Genomic DNA, 18503 nt, shown 5'->3' with positions numbered 1-18503 from the left:
GTGGATAAGTAGCCTAAACTGGCCATCTCTTGTGATCAGATTGGTGACCACCCCAATTGTCATCAGAGAGCCTTTATCCAATAACTGATGGAAACTGATGCAGACCCACAGCCAAACATTACGCCAAGCTCAGGGAATCCTGCTGAAGAGGGGAAGAAGGATTGTAGGAGCTAGAGGAGTCAAGGACATCATGAGAAAATCCATAGAAACAACTAACCTGAGCTCATAGGAGTTCACAGAGTCTGAACCAACAACCAGGGAGCCTGCTTGTGACCAACCTAGGTCCTCGACATACACACAACAGTGTGTAGCTTGATTTACTTGTGGAACTCATAACAATGGGAGCAGGGGCTGTCCCTAATGCTTTGACTGACTCTTGGGAACCATTTCTTCATATTGGATTGCCTTGCCCAGCCTTAATAAAGGGAAGGTGCTTAGTCTTACTGCAATTTGATATGCCATGTTTTGTTGATACCAATGAGAGGCCTGCCCCTTTCTGAACAAAACAGTGGAGATGTGGAGGGGAGCAGCAGAGGGGAGGTAGAAAGAGGGGAAGTGAGGAGAGGAGGGAGGAGAAAATTCAGTTGTAATATAAAATAAATTAATTAGTGTGTGTGTGTGCATGTGAGAGAGAGAGAGAATGTGTGTTTGACTATGGGGCTGGAGAGATGTCTACTCATTAAGAGTACTTGCTCCTTCTCCAGAGGACCCCAGTTGGGTTCCTAGCACTCACATTGGGAAGCTTACAGCCACCTGTAACTCCTCCTGTGGGGCAGAGGTAGCCCTCTTCTAGCCTTTATGGGCACTGCATGCATGTCTCATGTACACACAGAGACACATACAAATAAACATAGATAAAAATAAAATCGATTTTTAAGGGTTGCTCATTCCTCTGGGTCTTGGTAACTCACCTATCTAGAAGAACCCTCTTCTAGGTCCTCCATTGGTCTATTATTGCTTGAATGCATTCTAGTAGAGTGAGTTGTGTTACATATCCACTGAGCTGCAAAGACTGTTCGTCTCTATGTATGAAAGGCTCAGGCTGCAATTACCTTTTTGAGCCCCTACTGTCAGTGCTAATGGATTTTGCTGTATTAAAAACAGGTCAGTAAAGGTCAAGGTTTGGTAGGTTTTTATAATTTTCCTAATTCCCTCAAAATAGCTTGAGCCAATATTCTTTAATTCCATTTGTACCTTTGCCATAGAAGCTGTGTTACCTAATAGCTATGCCTTTGTCTTCCAGTTTGGAAAGGAAACTCTTTTGTTGCATTTTAAAGAATGAGAAGCCTAAGGATTAACTTTTTAATTAGATACAATGATTAAAAAATCTTCATCACAGCAGTTTTCCTTTCATTATAACAGGAAAGTAGACAGTTTCTCCTTAATTAGTGTTCATCCAAATGTTTTTTTTTTTAAATGAAATTAATGCTGAATAAAAGTATTCCAAAAAGTCTAGAGATTTATTAAGGGCGTTTCGTGTGTGTGTGTGTGTGTGTGTGTGTGTGTGTGTGTGTGTGTGCAGAGACTGATGATTAAAAACACATTGGTACATAGTCCGCCAAGATTACACTTCTGCATTTACTCTTTTAAGTTTCAGTGCATTGTACAACTTCAGGCTTCACCAAGTTGCACAGGTTTGTGATCCCTGGTTTAACTGATTCTCACTAATGCCACTGTATGCCAGTAAACTTGATTTGCTGGGGTGAATTATTTGTCACTGTGGTGCTAATCTTTCAACATTGACAGATTTTCCATGTCACTTTCTTGACTTCATGGTGTAATTCCAAACATGTTATCCAGTATGAGATGGGTTTTCAATTAGCATTCTGTAAATGGTTTAATTTTAGGGTGAATCATTCTAGAACTCATGAGTGCTAGAGGCCCAGTTATCTGTCTGGCTGAAGCTGTCCATTATACCCCTCTTCTGGCTCTGACTCACTTTGTGCTTGCAAAGAAGCCTAGCTGAATGACCTATAGCCATAGTATTTACTTTTCTAGTCATTTAACAAATCATTTCTAAGACATATTTTCATTTTACACAGTACGTCCTCATATTATTTTAATTACATGAAGAAATGTATCATCCTTGCTTTGGGGCCTCCCCCTTCTCCTTTCTGATAGCACTAATAATAGTAATAACAATATTGATGGTATCTCACAATTATTTATAATTTAGCAATTTTTTATTGCTTGTAGACATAATAGAATAAGGGACTATCTCTTTACCCTCTGAATATATATATATATATATTTTAATCAAGCTCCATCTCTTTGCTTTTTCATTCAGCACATGTGCCTTGTCAAGGCTAGCAATCTAGGTACATCTCCTCTGATCACAGTCATCTTATCACAGAAATTTGGTTCCTACATTAAATATTAGTGCTGCACTCACAGGAATTCTACCAAAAAAGTTATTCCTGTTTGTATATGTATGTAGAAGAAAAATAGACCCAGGGGGAGATCCAGAGGAAGGGAGAGAGATAGGGACAAGAAAGAAGAAACAAACAGAAAGAGGTAGAAGGGCTGGGAAAGATAGACAGAGGCTTGGAGACTTGGCAGTACTGACTGAGACAAGTGGCTACCCCAGTGGAAATGTGTTATTTAGAATAATGGTTCTCAACCTGGGGTCGGAGGACCCTTTCACCAGGATCACCTAAGACCATCAAAAAACACAGATATTTGTATTATGATTCATAGCAATAGAAAAATTACAGTTATGAAATAGCAATGAAGCACCATGACTTACCCTCACACAGAAACCACATTAGCTATCGTATTCCTTAGAACACTCTGTGTGTGTGTGTGTGTGTGTGTGTATAAAATGAAAAACATGAATAGCTGAAATTTATAGCTCTTTATTTAATATCTTAGAAAATAGAAGTGCATTGGAATGCTGCAAATGCTATTTGAGAGAATTTCAGCTTCCAATTGAGATTTTTCTGCTTGGCCATACTTAGGCAGCATGGAAATAAAAGATAATTTTAATCAACCACCCTTAGAATTTCTTTCATGTTCTAGTTAACACTTCTGCAATGCCTTCATTAAGATCAGAGTCTCTTAGCCTGCCATGTGATTACTTTCTTCAAGCTGCTTACTAGAGTGGACCTCAAGGCTAAGGGTACCATGAAAGCATATTCACTATTGGTTTTTAAAAGCACTCTTTTATTTCTCCTACCCACAAAGCCATTGTTCTCATATTTAATATGATATGAAGTTTTAAAAGCATCAGACTAAAGCTTCATAGGGTACCATGGTGAGGCTCTGAGGATTTTAGCCCTGAAAGTAGTTCTAGGTGTATATTACTATGTAGAGACTATTAAAACAAAATGTAATTGAAGGCTTGGGAAGAAGAGAAGCAAGTTACTCTGAAAAGGCTAAAAATCTGAGTAATGATGGTAAAATGATGAACACTGATAAAAGAACCAAATGTGATCAGACCTAGGTTCAAGTTTGAGGTTTACTGTCCTGGTTTACTTTTATACTACTATGATAAAACATTTGACCAAAACCCAGCTTGAGCAAGAAAGCGTTTATTTGACTTACATGTCACAATTCATCATGGATGGAAGCCAAAACAGGAACCTGGATGCAGGGACTGAAGCTGGCCATTAAGGAACACTACTTACTGGTTTGCTCCCTGTGGCCTCCTCAGATGACCTAGATTGCTTTAGTATACAACCCAGGACACCTGCTAAGAGGTGGCACTTCTCATGGTGCACTGAACCCTCCCACATCAATCACTGTTGTTAGTCGAGAAAATACACCACAAATCTGCTCACAAGCCAATCCAATAGAGGCTACTCCTCAAGTGAAGTTCTCTCTTCCAGGTATAGCTGTGTCAAACTGACAAGAACTAACCAGCAAATTTACCATTTAAGAAAAAATAAGATTTTAGTTTTAAAATTATGTGTTTCTATGAGTATCTGTGTGTAGGTTTGTGCAAAAGTCAATAGAGAGCATCAAATTCCTGGAGCTGGAGTTACAGGCAGTCGTGAGCTGCCTGACATGGGTACTGAGAAACAAAATTGGTTACTATGCAAGAGTAGTATATGTTCTTGCCCGCTGAGCCTCGTCTCTAGCCCCAATATTTACCCTTAGTTAATGGTGTGCTTTAGCACCCTCCCTTTCACTACTTACCTGTCATGTTCTTTTACCTCAGTTTAAGCGTAGGAATTCTCATTCTGACTGTGTAGGTGAGAATAAAATTCACCCATGTATTTACTGGTGGGTGCTTGTATGTGTGTATGCATATTTGCATATATGTATATATGTGTTTTAATTTTTAACAAATATATGTGTGATAAAAGGTACATGAACTGGTTTCTATGTGTTTGGCACAATAGTTTGGGAGTTGAAAAATATTCTAAACACCTCCTTCATGAAAGTCACCAAAAAAGAAGCTTGTAAGTCATGAAAAGCTGGTATGGTTCTCAAATGGATACGATATTGTTCCCCAGTGACATTTGGTGATATCTGTTGTCACAAGTGGGCACAGGAATGGTACTGTTATCTAGTGTATTCCAAGCCATCTACATTGCAGGGCAGAAGTAAAATCTAAATTAAAACAAAACAAACAAACAAAAACCAGGAGGCTTCATACATCTTTAGTTTCGGTTACCACACTCTGAAATCCTCATTTCCCCCAACCCCTGCCCACATTCTTGTTTAAACGCCCAGCGTACAGTATTCATGGGTGAACAGTACTGGCCCCAGCAGAAATGAGTTATTAAATGGAATTTCAGTAGCAAGCACAAATTACCTCCCCATGATTCACTCCTCTGGAAGGCCCCAGAGACACCAAAACAACACAGGTTATAGCAGTTGCTCTCGCTTGACCACTGCAACTAGATAGTAAGACCCCATTGTTGATGAACAATGCACTTCAGTTGCAGAACATAGAGAACTGAATCTTGAACTGGCCAGGAATCTTTCTCCCAGCTGGCTAGCTTTCATAATGCTGAAATGTGCTATTCAGACTTCTGAAGGACAAAAGGCATCAATGGTCTTAGTTAACACTGGACTCAGTATACTTTCTCCAATTTAAAAGGGAGTAACCCGCATTTTGATGGGGTTTGGTGCTCATGATTATACTAGGGTAAAATGGTAAGTGAACTACATATATATTTATATGTTTATATTAATGGAGCTGAGATGTCAGCATCTTAAATATACAAAACAATGGCCAAATATGCAGTAGATTGTTGTAAATGCATAAGACCCTGGTAACTATATTAAATATGGTTCAATTAATAATAAAAATATCATCAAATCCATAAGGGATGCCTTCTCTTCTCAGGCGCTGTACTGATGCTTTCTATACAGGGGCTTCTGCTCTCTGAAATTAGTCACTAAGAAAGATGAATCAATAATTATCAGAATAATGATTGATCATTGATTAAATATATATTGAGCTAGAAGAAAAGAAATAATATTACTAAATAAGTTAAATTAATTTCATAGAAGTTAATGGCACTTACTATGTGTCATGAATCAGAGCTGCTGCAGCTTTCTAAATACTAACTCATTTAATCCTCAACTCTTTTATAAGGTAAAAGCTAGGATTGTCTCCAAAGTGAAAGCTTATTCCAGTTCTCACATAGCTCATAGGTAGCAAAGCGGGTTACCTAACCCTCCGTGAGCTTGTTTCTCCATCTGTAAATTGAGATGGGGGTGCAGTGGAAAGTATATTTTAGACAGAGAAATCAGAAACTATATTCCTATTCTTTTTTTATTTTTTATTTTTTTTTTGGTTTTTCGAGACAGGGTTTCTCTGTGTAGCTTTGCGCCTTTTTCCTGGAACTCACTTGGTAGTCCAGGCTGGCCTCGAACTCACAGAGATCCGCCTGCCTCTGCCTCCCGAGTGCTGGGATTAAAGGCGTGCGCCACCACCGCCTGGCTATATTCCTATTCTTTTAGTACCATTACTAATATCACTATTACACGGATATCGGTTCTGATAGTACTATAGAACCACCAGAAATTTTGAGTTGGTAACCTCATGACAGTTTACTATCTTCCTGGAAAAGGAGTCCCAGCTTCCATGTCATTCAGAGTTTCATATTGCAGGACACAAATCAAGAAATCTGGTAGTATTTTTTTTTTGTTAGTTTCTTCTTCTTCTTCTTCTTCTTCTTCTTCTTCTTCTTCTTCTTCTTCTTCTTCTTCTTCTTCTTCTTCTTCTTCTTCTTCTCCTTCTTCTCCTCCTCCTCCTCCTCCTCCTCCTCCTCCTCCTCCTCCTCCTCCTCCTCCTCTTCCTTCTTATCCTTTCATTTTGTTTTTCAATGGTGTCTCATACCTTCTGGGATTTGGGTTGGGATTGTGTTAGATCTATGAGTCAATTTTCAGTACATTGTATCATTACTGTAATACACCTTTGAATTTTATTCTTTAAGACTGGGCTATAACTTAATTGTATAGTCCTTTCTTGGCAAAGGAAAGTCCCTACATTCAGTCTCTAGCATGTTCACACACACACACACACACACACACACACACACACACACACACACACTTCATTCATACATCTTTGCGGTTTTCAGTGCAGGTGGCTTGTGCATATCTTTCTATGACATTTTTTATCATGATGAAAGCATCATTTATTTCCTTCTGTCTACCCATAGTGTATAAAATACAGTTGATCATTATGTGTTAAGCTTATATTTTGCAGGCTTATTAAAATTACATAGAATTTTAAACAGCTTCCCTTCAGACTTCCTGGGATTTTCTGCATACATGTTTATATAATCTGCAAGCAAACATATTTTATTTTTCAATTTTATTTCTTTCTCTTGCTGTGTTGTATTACCTAGAACCTCCCAAGCAATGTTGATGAGAAGGAGTGAAGTAGTGAGAAGGAAGATTCTTGTCCCAGTTTTTGTTTCTAATATCTATTGAGGAATAGATATTAACTTTTGTAAAATATCTCTTCTGTGTTTATCATGATGGTGAGCTACCATTTGTCTTTTTTTCTTTTAAAATCTTAATAAAGTGATTTATATGCTTCATTTTCAGATGTTAAACCATCTTTATGCTGCCAGTTTAACACCTGATTGCTCATCATTCAATGCCCTTTTTACTTATCATTGGGCTAAATTTACTAAAATTTTGTTTTAAAAAAATTGCACCTATATCCACGAGGGAATTTTGGTGTTGATTTTCTTGCACTATCTCCATCTAGATTGGTATAAGGATAACTTTTCCTTCCTGCTTTCTCTCTTCATAAAACCCACTTTATCTTTTCAATACATGTGCATGGGCTACAATGAACCTTCCCTTGCATGGTGTATGGAAATTCCATCTGCAAGGGAAAGATGAAGAAGGGGCATCTTCTTTCTTTATCTAGGTGTTCATTGCTATTTGTAGTTTTGTGTCCATCCTTGGAATCCAGTCAACCAGGCAGCTCATTTTGGTTTAGGTTATTTTAGTTGAGAGAATCTAGGCCCTGTTCCTTCACTTTTACTGCAAGTAAAATACAGGGAAAACAGTCACCAGCAGAGAGCACTTAAATGCACACCTCTTTGTACATGGTGCTGAGGTGTAGCACTAACTGGTCTTAGTGAGGTATTTTTTTTAATTATTATTTTAACATTCTGACCACAGTTTCCCCTCCCTCTTCTCCTCTCAGTTCATGTCCCCACCCCTTCTCTGCCCCATCCCATCCACTCCTCTTCTGTTTCTATTCAGAAAAGGACAGGCCTCCCATGAACATCATCCAAACATGGCATATCAAGTCTCTGCCCCATCCCATCCACTCCTCTTCTGTTTCTATTCAGAAAAGGACAGGCCTCCCATGAACATCATCCAAACATGGCATATCAAGTCACAGTAAGACTAGGTTCCTCCTTGTACTAGTGTGTTATTAAAAAACAGAGCTATGAAGTTAGGAGGGTGTCCCCCATTTTAGGGGACAAGAGGGGATTTGGAAGGTGGAAATTGGGGTAGACATGATCATATTTATTTGTATACATGTATGAAATTCTCACAAATAAAGACAATTTTTAAAATTTAAGCAAAACTTTAAGTAATAATAATAATAACCTTGGCTCCAGCCCAAATCTGAATGTTAAACTATATAGTCCTTGGTGTGCAGATCCCCTCATGGTATCATGTTCCTTCAAAGCACTATCAATGTCCCCTTTCCAGTCTGCATCCTTTCACTCCCTTCCAAGGTCCCTTTCCCCAACCTGCCTCTGCATATTCTACTTCTTTATCAACTTCAGGCTCTAGCCTAGTTTGGAGTCTTCATGAACCCATGGTGATGTCCTGGGGATGTTTAATTTGGTTTCCATCGCTGTGAGATTAGTTTAGGATGCCTGTTCTTTATCACTTAGATGTTTAGACTTGTCTTTTTGTTTGTACCAATCCGTCATCCTTCCTATTGCACTTAACGTTCCTTAATAACGGATTTATAGAATCTCTCCTCTCTCTCACCAATTGGACTCCTGGAGCTCGGCCTGGCGCCTGGCCATGGATCTCTGTATCTGCTTCCATCAGTCACTGGATGAGGGCTCTATGATGACAGTTAGGGTATTCAGCCATCTGATCACTGGAGTAAGCCAGTTCTGGACTATTGCCAGTAGTCTAAGGTGGTGTCATCCTTATGAATTCTCTAGCACTCTGTTTCTCCCTATTCCCATGATGTCTTCATTTATCATGGTATCTCTTTCATACTCTCCCATTCTGTCCCTGTTCCAGCTCGAACCTCCTGTTCCCCTATGCTCTCATCCCCCATCCCTTGCCCTCCATTACCCGCCCCACCCCCAGTTTGCTCATGTAGCTCTCATCTATTTCTCCTTCACTGGGCGATCCATAAGCCCTTCCTAGGGTCCTACCTGCTAGCTAGCCTCCCTGGAGCTGTGGACTGTAGTCTGGTTATCCTTTGCTTTGCACATCAAGATCATCATGGGAAAATGTACAGACATGGCAAGCCAAATTAGTGGAACTGCATGAACTGTGGACCAATAACTGAGGAGCCCCCATGGTACTGGACTAGGCCCTCTGGATAGGCGAGACAGTTGTTTAGCTTGAACTGTTTAGGGGGCCCCCAGGCAGTGGGATCGGGACCCGTCCCTGGTGCATGAGCTGGAATTTGGAGCCCAGTGCCTATGGTGGGACACTTTGTGCAGCCTTGACTCAGGGAAGAGTGGCTTGGACCTGCTTCAACTGAATGTACCAGACTTTGTTGACTCCTCATGGGAGACCTTGCCTTGGAGGAGGTGGGAATTGGGGGTGTTGGGGGGAAAAGCTGGGGGGCAGGAGGAGGGAGGAGAGGGTAATTTGTGGTTGATATGTAAAATAAATAAAAAATCTCTTAATAATAATAAAAAAGAATGGATTCAACTTTTTCTATGTCCATTTGCTCAAAGAATTATCACAAAATATCGCACACAGGAGATGCTTCATATGGTTATAAATTAAGTGAATAGATGAGTTAAGAGAGATTTGGAGAACATTTTCGTGTTTACTTTCTACAGGTAGATTGTGAATTTTCTAATATTTTTTTTACAAAGATTAAGAAAAATGGGACCTTTTGGAGCTTCTCGTCACATTATTGATAAGGTGTCTAGAATAAAGGGTATGAATAAGCCTCAAAAACTGAACCCTAAAATAATGCTGCTGTTTTGCTCAAGGAAATTAGAAAAGACAGGTTAGGATTCTGGAAGATGACTTTAAAAACAAAAGCACTTATTTTCCAGTCACTGCCTGAGAAATTCAAAACCTTTACTAGTGAGGGAATATTTTCGGGAAGTGGTGGGCTGGCCAGCCACAGTGCCTGAAGCAGCAGCATGTGGCTGGGGCAGATGGGAGTGGATAAGGGCAGGAATGAAGGCAGAGGAGGGACTGTGGGTGTGAGCTGAACAGAACACCATGAATGAGGAAAAGAAAAGGTTGGTTGAATTGATATTGAAAAGCAAACTGACTGACAGCAATAGCCATATGGTAGATGCTTACAATACTGAGGAAAAACAATCTTCCTACCAATTTGCCCAGGTAGGAAGTCCTGAAGGGTCAGTTGTATCTCCTGTTCCTTCAATTTAAAATATATATTATATGTAACATAATAAATATATATATATATATACTATATAATATATCATATATTTATATATAGTAAATGAGATAGAAGAGTCTGGGCATCAGTTTAGGGGACTTTTATACTACAAGGTCATTAGTATGCATAAATGCGCCATCACCATGGTACAGAGGCAGAAAAACTAGGTAACCCAAATCATGCAGGTCTTCCAAAAATAATACAGCAAGAATCTTTCATTTGTGTTATCAGGCTACTATCTACACTTACACCTTGCTTTACACTATTTGAATGTACAGTGTATTTATTATGTTATATATTTTTCTCCAGTTACCTTTTCCTTCTCACAATGCATCAATAAATATTGTCACTGTTGGCTGTGAAGCTAGCTTTGAGCATCTGTGTTCCTTACCATCTTGCTACAACTCAGCATTTTCTTCAAATTCTTTCCCCCTACCTCAGTGAACCCTTAGAGGCTGTGGCAGGCTGCTGTCTTTGGTGAAAGAAAATCAGAATATAATATATCTTGAAAGTCTATTCATATTCTGCTTAGTGACTATGCTAGTCTTTTTGTTGGTAAAGTACACAAACATATTTCTTTGGAATTAACACATTCTGGCTCTGTGCAGACAACTCTTAGGTCTGAAAAATGCACAAAGTTAGGGCTGTTCTTACATTATCTCTGTGAATGCTATCTGAGTTTGAGGCCAGCCTGGTCTCCAAAGCGAGTTCCAGGAAAGGCGCAAAATTGCACAGAGAAACCCTGTCTCGGAAAAAAAAAAAAAAAGAAAAGAAATATGACTGTTTCCCTATGCATAAGCAGCACAGAGTTCTAACTACTTTTAAATTCTAAAATATACCTCTGACCTTATTTAATTATCATAAGCTTTCTGACTAGTTCTTTAAGGGATCATCTCAGAAGAGGAACGTGTGCTGTTGAAAGGCGATAGTACACTACAAAAGAATTAAATCAGTTCTGTGTTAACTTAGATGAGAGCTGGAGATACTTAAAGACACTGTAAGTGTGCATGTGTTTCTCACATAGCAGACAAGTTCAGGTACCTGCCTATCTACATGCACATGTGTATATTATCCACTTGCTTCCATTTTACTATTTTTCACTCAAATTCTACCTCTGTAGCCTGCCACCCAAAGCTTGTGGTAGAAGTATTTTTCACCACTCTCTCCCTCCTACTTCTTCCCCCCCACACACTTATGGTATGTGCAGTTTTGCCAGACCCATATGAAGACAGGGGAACACTGATAGGATTGCTTCTCACAAGTGTGGGAAAGAAAATACTTCCCAATGAAAACATCTGTCTCTATTCAAGTCATGCCCAGTTATCCCCCCAAAGAAACGTTCTGATTAACTTTTTTTAAAGTCTTAAGATAGCAGTTTGGGTAGCCGATCTAATTAAGAAGTTTATGTAACAGATCTGCAGGGTTTTTTTTTTTCCTTCTTCAACTGGGTTCTTTGAGCTCAGTTTGAATGTTACCAGCTTTCGATATGCAACGGCCAAGTGCTTCCCGAGCTGAGAATTATCAGCTTTTGTGGGATACGATTGCTTCCTTAAAACAATGTGAAGAGGCTATGCAACATGCATTCATTCCGGTAAGGAAAACACCTTATTTACTTAGGGATTCTTTTATTCATCTCATTCATTCTTGTCACATTAGAAAGAAAGGCATTCTGTATATTTAAAGATGTATCATCTCTGTACTTCTTGCTCAGGATAAATGTGTGTCTGTTTCTGTCTACTTCGTATGAATTCTGTATTCTTAGTATGACCAAATATTGATCAATGAGAAAGAGTAATAGTGATCCAAATTAATACCATGAGGACAGTAGTTTCTAATAGTGGCATGCACTAAAGATGGAATGTATAATATTGCTATTCCTCACACTAATGCTTGAAGTTACTTGCAGTGTATAGTTCCTGGTTGGTATATAAAAAGTACTCAGAGTAGTTTGAATATCTTTGGCAGGTGGTTTTTGATAGACATAAAAGGTCATGAATTAACTTGCAATTTCATATCCTATGCTGATTTGAATAAACTCCAGATTACAGACTCTCTTAAGAGTAAAATCATTTCTTCAGTAGTGATACTATGCTTACAGATCTGTAAACATGCCAGACAGAATCTATAGATACACAAAATGTTTCAATAAATGAGTTTTTCTTATTCCATATTGTCAAAATGATTTCTGTTCTTGCAATTTATCCAGCTAGGGGGATGATTCTGACTATGATTGATAGACTGAGGTGACTTGAACAGTACATGAAAGAAGTATGTTGAAGTAGTTGATTCTTTTGATTTAATGTGTTTTGGAAGTTTTAAGAAAACAAATGAAGAATGATAGAACATCCTTCAAAATTAATCCTTATTAAAAATCATGATGAACTTCCTCCATGAAATATATTACTTATGGCACATGAACTCAAGATATATGCTTCTTTTAACAATTAGAAAATCCCATTTTTTTTAAAGTTCCAGTCACTCTCTAAGCTCTCATACTGGATGTGATCATGATTTCTTTGCATTTTATGAATCACCTAAATGTTTCAAAGACTGCCATATTTGAGTTTCTTCCAATTGAATTCTGTGTTCTTGTGGGATGACCATAGGCCCATCTTAAATAGCAACAATACATGACACAGTATTTTTAGGAATTTTAAAAACCGGTGTTTGGAAGCTCTCCAGACCATGTGAAGTTATAATGATTCTGTTTTTAACTGGAACCTATATATTAAGTTTGCTTCTATGTTTGTCAAACTCTTCTTTCTTTGTTTTATCAAGAAAAGTTTGATATTCCCCATGAATCTCCAGCATCTATTCCTTAGGCAGCAGGCTCTTAGATATCCTTGCTTTCCCCATTCATGGTTGCTAGTATGAACCTCTAGTTTATTAACAAACATATTTATGTATTTTATTCTTGGTCTTCCTGATATTTTGTAATTTCTCAGAGAGAGGTGAAAAGGAAAGTTAGAAAAAGGAATTGATATTTGTTTATTTTCTGTTCTTCTGTCTTGAACTCTGTGACTGTGTAGCGTCTTCTACTCCCAGAATTTAACACAGTGCCTGTCACACAGGAGTGCTCAGTAAGCATTTGAGGAAAGTCTCATTCAAAATTGGAAATTTCAAGTTGCTTCATGGCACTTTATCAGTAATTTTGACTATATTGACCTCATAAAATCATTTCTATCTGAACCAGTGTATAAAAAAACAATAATTCTTTATCTGATCATTGCAGATAGGATAGTGGCATAGACAGTTATATCTTAATACACAGAATATGCCTCTATGTGGAACACAGCTATTGAGTCGGTTCTGACACCTCATGGGCTACTCTGTCTTCTACTCTAATATCTGCTAGGATGCACATACACATAAACATGCCAAATTGTCATTTTGCTGTGAAGCTACTGGGAAGTTTCCAATGTTTCAAACATTTTCTAATACCTTCAAAGCTTTGTTAAATATATACCATTGCAATTTATTAAAAAAATAAGGAACTATAGCTAGTGTTAAAATAATTTAAAAAATACTTTATAAATTGAGCCTCAAATTAGCTTGGTCATTTATTTTGGACCTTAGAAAAGGACTCTGTTCTCATCTATGTGTAGTTTATAGCCTTATGATATGTATTTTATATAGTCATATTGTATTTATACAAACATTTGCATACACACACACACACATATACATAGTTACATATGGCATTTCAGATTAATGACACCCTTCACTGTTTAGGTATCTTAAATTTTGTACTGGTTCTATCATATGAAAGAAATGGCAGGTTATTTGGCTCAGATAATTGTACTCTATAAAAATAATCCTAATAATTTTAAAAGTTAAATATTTCAAAATGAATGTTGTATAAGAAGTACAGATGCATACCAATGTTGTTGGTCTTAGGGAAATTGGCCTGAACAGTTCCCAAACAGGTAAACAGTCTCCCCTGCATGAACCGTGAGAGTGTGGATTCCAAGCAAGTAATGAGAATTGTATGGATCTTGGATGTTCAGTGTCATTTCTCACACATGGTGACTATGAAGGGAATTTCAATCAATACAGTTCTGTAGACTAATAACAGATGCATAATCTAAAACTACAGTGTAATTACTTCTAGAGGATTACCCAGTAACCATATAGCCTGAAATTCACCTTGGTGATAATAAACTTGGGGTAACCAATACTATATACATACATATATACATATATATGTATATATGTATGTATATATACATATATATGTATGTATATATACATATATATGTATATATATTTATCAATATAGTCTTCAACTCAATATAGTCTTCAAAGACTATGGAAACCAAACTGTACACCCCTCAATTTCAACATTTGATTCACAAATCAGATTGTGCCCTATAGTGATAGAAATCAAGTCAGCTAGGTTCATCTGCTAGACTCAACAGCTCTGAGTTTAAAATATCAACAAAGATTTTTCCATATCTTTTAGTAGTAAGTACTTGGCCCATGTAAGTTAATAAATATTGAATGCAGAGATGAGTGCAAATCCTTCACAAAATCCTAGTAACTCACTCTATCATGGAGCTTTGGGGACATCTTCTAGTATCTCTGGGCATCAGACAAATTTAAAGCTTTTATGTTTTATTCAAGTGATTATGTAAGTTTGTAAAATAGCCTCATAGTTAGGAGTTCTTCTTCATAAAGACTTATCTGTGTTTTTATTCACTTATCAGTTTGTTGAACTCATTCCCATGTTCTGGAGCCCCTGGTATCTGCCAGCCTCTATTCTAGGCCCTTTACAAGGGGACACCTACATTTCTTTGTGGCACCATCAATTCCTAAGAGACTTCGTTGCCTCTTGACTAAATGGCACATAACGTCTCTTCCTTCCAAGTGCAGTGTTGTTTTCATTTATGTTGTCAGTCATCAATGTGGATTTAGTAAAGTCATTCAGTCTGGTATTCCATAGGATATTAGTGCATTTCATCTACCCATCTTGCTACTTGTCACTAGGCAATTCTCCATCAAAGACCAGGTGCAATGGTATTCATTCATCTAGTTCAGTATTCTTAGTTCTCAGTTCAAGCTCCTCAACTGACCTGCCTCATTGCTCCTCCTATGCCATTAGCCTGACAGTAAATTCAGGGTTTCTCTTAAGCTACCTCGAGTGGCTTTCTGTGCTTACAACCAGAGAACTTTAATACACTGGCCAGTGAGATAAAATGCAGAAGGAAAGGAGATAACAAAGTTGGAGAAAAAGATGAAAAAGTCAGTTGAGAATAGCTGGCATCAGAGACTCAGTCATTCAAGAAGTGACTCACATCCTCCCTATATACCTTCCCACAAGCCTGACATCACTTGGTACTCCTTTGCCCTTTTTTTGAAGCCCTGATGAACAGGGAGTAGGGACTCAAGTAAAATGTTCTGGGACATGACACTGCCGTCATCACTTCCAAGTTAGAGAGTCAGTAGGGCCAGGTTCCTTTTCAAAGTCAAACAGCCAGTAAGACCGGTTGATTTTATCCTTGTCCTGCTTTTTTTTTTCAACTTTTGTGTTTTGTACTGTAAGTAGTTATAATGTTTTTCTCCTGTGTCCCCATGACCCTGTGAACTCCTACATGGCAAGACCATGTGATTCTCATCTCTCCCTAATAGTCTACAATGACCAAAACAAGATGTTTGCTAAGTGTATCTGTAGTGACTGATTAATCCACGAGAGTACCAATTTAAGCGGCGATGAGATGGGGAAGAGGAAGTGATCCTTGTCTCACATATTCTCAAAATCTGCCTTCTCAGCTCCAGGATGACTTCCCCAAACTGCCACTGGCTCTTCTTGAGGGGCCTGCTTAGGTCAGCTCTAAATAGCATTTGTTCAGTGATGGCTTCCAGTCCTAGTTCATGGTGTTCCAAGTGTGTTTTGTCCTCTCTGGATTCTAAATTTTACTTGATGCATAATCTTCCAGCTCGCTGGATTCATTTTTCTATTTTATTCTTCTTGCCCTCACTTCCCATTCTGTTTAATGATACCCCAATTTTCTGTCTAGTACTTTCTGAAGAATATGGATATTATTAAAGGATTTTCTAACAGTAAAGAAATGAAGATGACAATCTACAGAGACATTCAGTTTAAGATGGGGGAAGGCACTTAACTAGAAGTGACCTGGATAATTACAGCAGTGTAAGACTGTGAACTTTTTGAGATTGCTGATAAAGTGGAATGAGTTGAAGCTTTTTCTTTTTAAATAAAACAAAACCACAACAAAAATAGTCTCTCTTCTCCACATCAGATGTGTAGTTTGCATCATTATCTGTCATATATATATATATATATATATATATATATATATATATATATATATATATATATATCTGGAATACACACACACACATACACACACACACACACACACACACACACACACACACACACACACACACACACACGTCTGTCTTTGGTGTCCTGAACAGAAGGAAGGATTTCAATAGAAAGCAAAAAATATGCATAATGATGCAATCTAACCAAGGTATCGTCCTCTACCCATCATTGTCCCAGATCCAAGTGCCTCCTTCAAAGTTAATGTGTTCTGTGAGGTCATCTGACAAACTGTAAATCTTTATCCAGGAGATGACTTCTTCCTCTGGGTACCTGTAGACTTCTCCCAGAAGAAGATTTCTGGGAGTTCCTTCTTTTTTTGCATTCCTTTCTTTCAATAGTCTCATAGCCAAAGACAGGAGTACAAGTGTCTGTTTAAAATATATGTGTTTCTGCCAGAGAAGTTAGTCACCTTTCCTTATTCTTCGTTTTAACACCTCAATCTGGAGGTGAAACTTGCCTGCATCTGAAACAGATATATTAAACAATGCAAGTAGGAACCAGGGTTAGAATACATTCAGGTAGGGTCAGGTACTGTGCATAAGAACCGTTTCTCCAGAACCTCTCGGCTTTTCAGTACTTTTTGAAGGACTGACAGGAGCAGCTCCATCTTGTCAGTTTGAGACTGGGTCTCCCAATGACACCGAGGCTGTCCTTAACTTAAAATCCTTTTGCTTCAGATTTCTATGTGCTGAGATTACAGACAGTTCTCATTTTAGCTTGTGTAGAAACAAATTTTATTCTACCATTGCTGTTAGTGGGCCTGCTGCTGCCACAGCTGGGACTACTGGCAAAATCTATTTTCCTTGCATGCTCTTTCTTATTACAACTTTCAAAAAAAATTTAAATTCAATTAGTTTTCATTACTGAGAGCAGAAATGGCTGGGATCAGAAATATTTCAGTAGATCAAACTCCACTAGACTCTCAGTCTTAGTGTCCTGCTTTGCCCTGCTTTGGAGTTTTAACTAGGTTTGGGCCCTGGATCTAACCTCTGTTCTGCAGTTGATAGCTTAGATGGTTTCCTCAGACTCTGCTCCTCAGTTTTACCCTATATAAATCTAGATACTCTACTGTTATAAGATTCTTTGAGGCTTACAGAGATGTGAGTTAAACCCTGAGGAGAGTTCCTAACTAAATAATATGCTCTGTCGAGGTTGTCCCCACTCTTAAGAATACTGTTGAAGCTTCAGTATTGTCCTAAAGTAACATCTGCTCTCACAAGTTACATGATGTGTTCATATATGATCCCAATGGCTTTTCATAGTATGTCATAGATCGACTGCATAACATATCACTTACATTTAAATATGGCTCAGATTTTCAAGAGATTAATTCAATCTGATAATAACATCATAAAAGTGAGCTGTCTTGAACTCCTGTCTGGTGATCACTATTGGAAACTATTTGTATTGACACCTTAATAATATTTGAAATGGAGTTACAATTAAACTCAGAAATCATCTAACCTTTCTTAATATTTGGCCTTGATGTAAGTTAGAGAGTTAGGTGACACAACTGAGCTCCATCAATCCCAAAAGCCACTGCTGAGAGCAGAGTTGTGGGCTCCATGCCTTATGGCAGAAAAGCAAACAGGGCAAAACTTGCTATGGAGTGGTAGGGGAAAAGAGGAGTAGTCCTGAATACCTATCTTCAAATACCAGACTTAAGAAGAGCTAGTCCTCTTTCTGATTTGTTAGTGATGCCCATTGTAAAACAAATTGAGGGTCCAGTGTGTGTATGGCCACAATTTCAATGGACACATAGGTCTGTGAGTGCAGAGGGACGACAACTTACTCTGGAAACCATTGTTCACCTCTAACTTCTGCTAGAGTTTCTCTTTGTGTGTGCATATATGCATGTTCATGTTGGGGGGACACCTGCATCTGCAGGTGTGCGTGAATGAATATGCAGGTCTGAGGTCAGCCTCAGGTATGATTCCTCACAATACTGTACACCTCGTTTTTTGAATCAGGGTCTCTCTCTGGCCTGGTACTCACTCATCTGTTAGTTGACTGGATGTTAGTCCTGGGGTTCTTCTTTTGTCTTCCCTCCCAGCTCAGGAATTACAATTATGAGCCATTGCTCCTGAGTATTTTATAAGAGTT

The 18503-nt window shown here is 38.3% G+C and overlaps 1 protein-coding gene across 30 annotated transcripts in view; it reads left to right on the top strand.

The window, feature by feature from the left end:
* The window catches only part of Dlg2 (discs large MAGUK scaffold protein 2), a 1877153-nt gene that overhangs the window by 1144964 nt on the left and 713686 nt on the right, over positions 1-18503 (top strand). The window contains exon 1 of one of the 30 annotated variants that reach the window (XM_052714338.1): positions 11516-11642. The exons of 27 other annotated variants lie outside the window; for them this stretch is intronic. In XM_052714338.1, the coding sequence (XP_052570298.1) occupies positions 11520-11642 (123 nt within the window). In that variant the 5' untranslated portion in view covers positions 11516-11519. Of the gene's footprint in view, positions 1-11515; positions 11643-18503 lie in introns of those variants that run through there. 2 more of the 30 variants (XM_052714346.1, XM_052714344.1) reach the window with 2 other exon arrangements.

Source organism: Peromyscus californicus, unplaced genomic scaffold (assembly GCF_007827085.1).
Source record: "Peromyscus californicus insignis strain IS unplaced genomic scaffold, ASM782708v3 Scaffold_4__1_contigs__length_199733344, whole genome shotgun sequence".
Lineage (NCBI taxonomy): Eukaryota > Metazoa > Chordata > Mammalia > Rodentia > Cricetidae > Peromyscus > Peromyscus californicus.
Note: the sequence above shows the minus strand (reverse complement) of the source record. Positions and strands in the feature narration are given on the sequence as shown.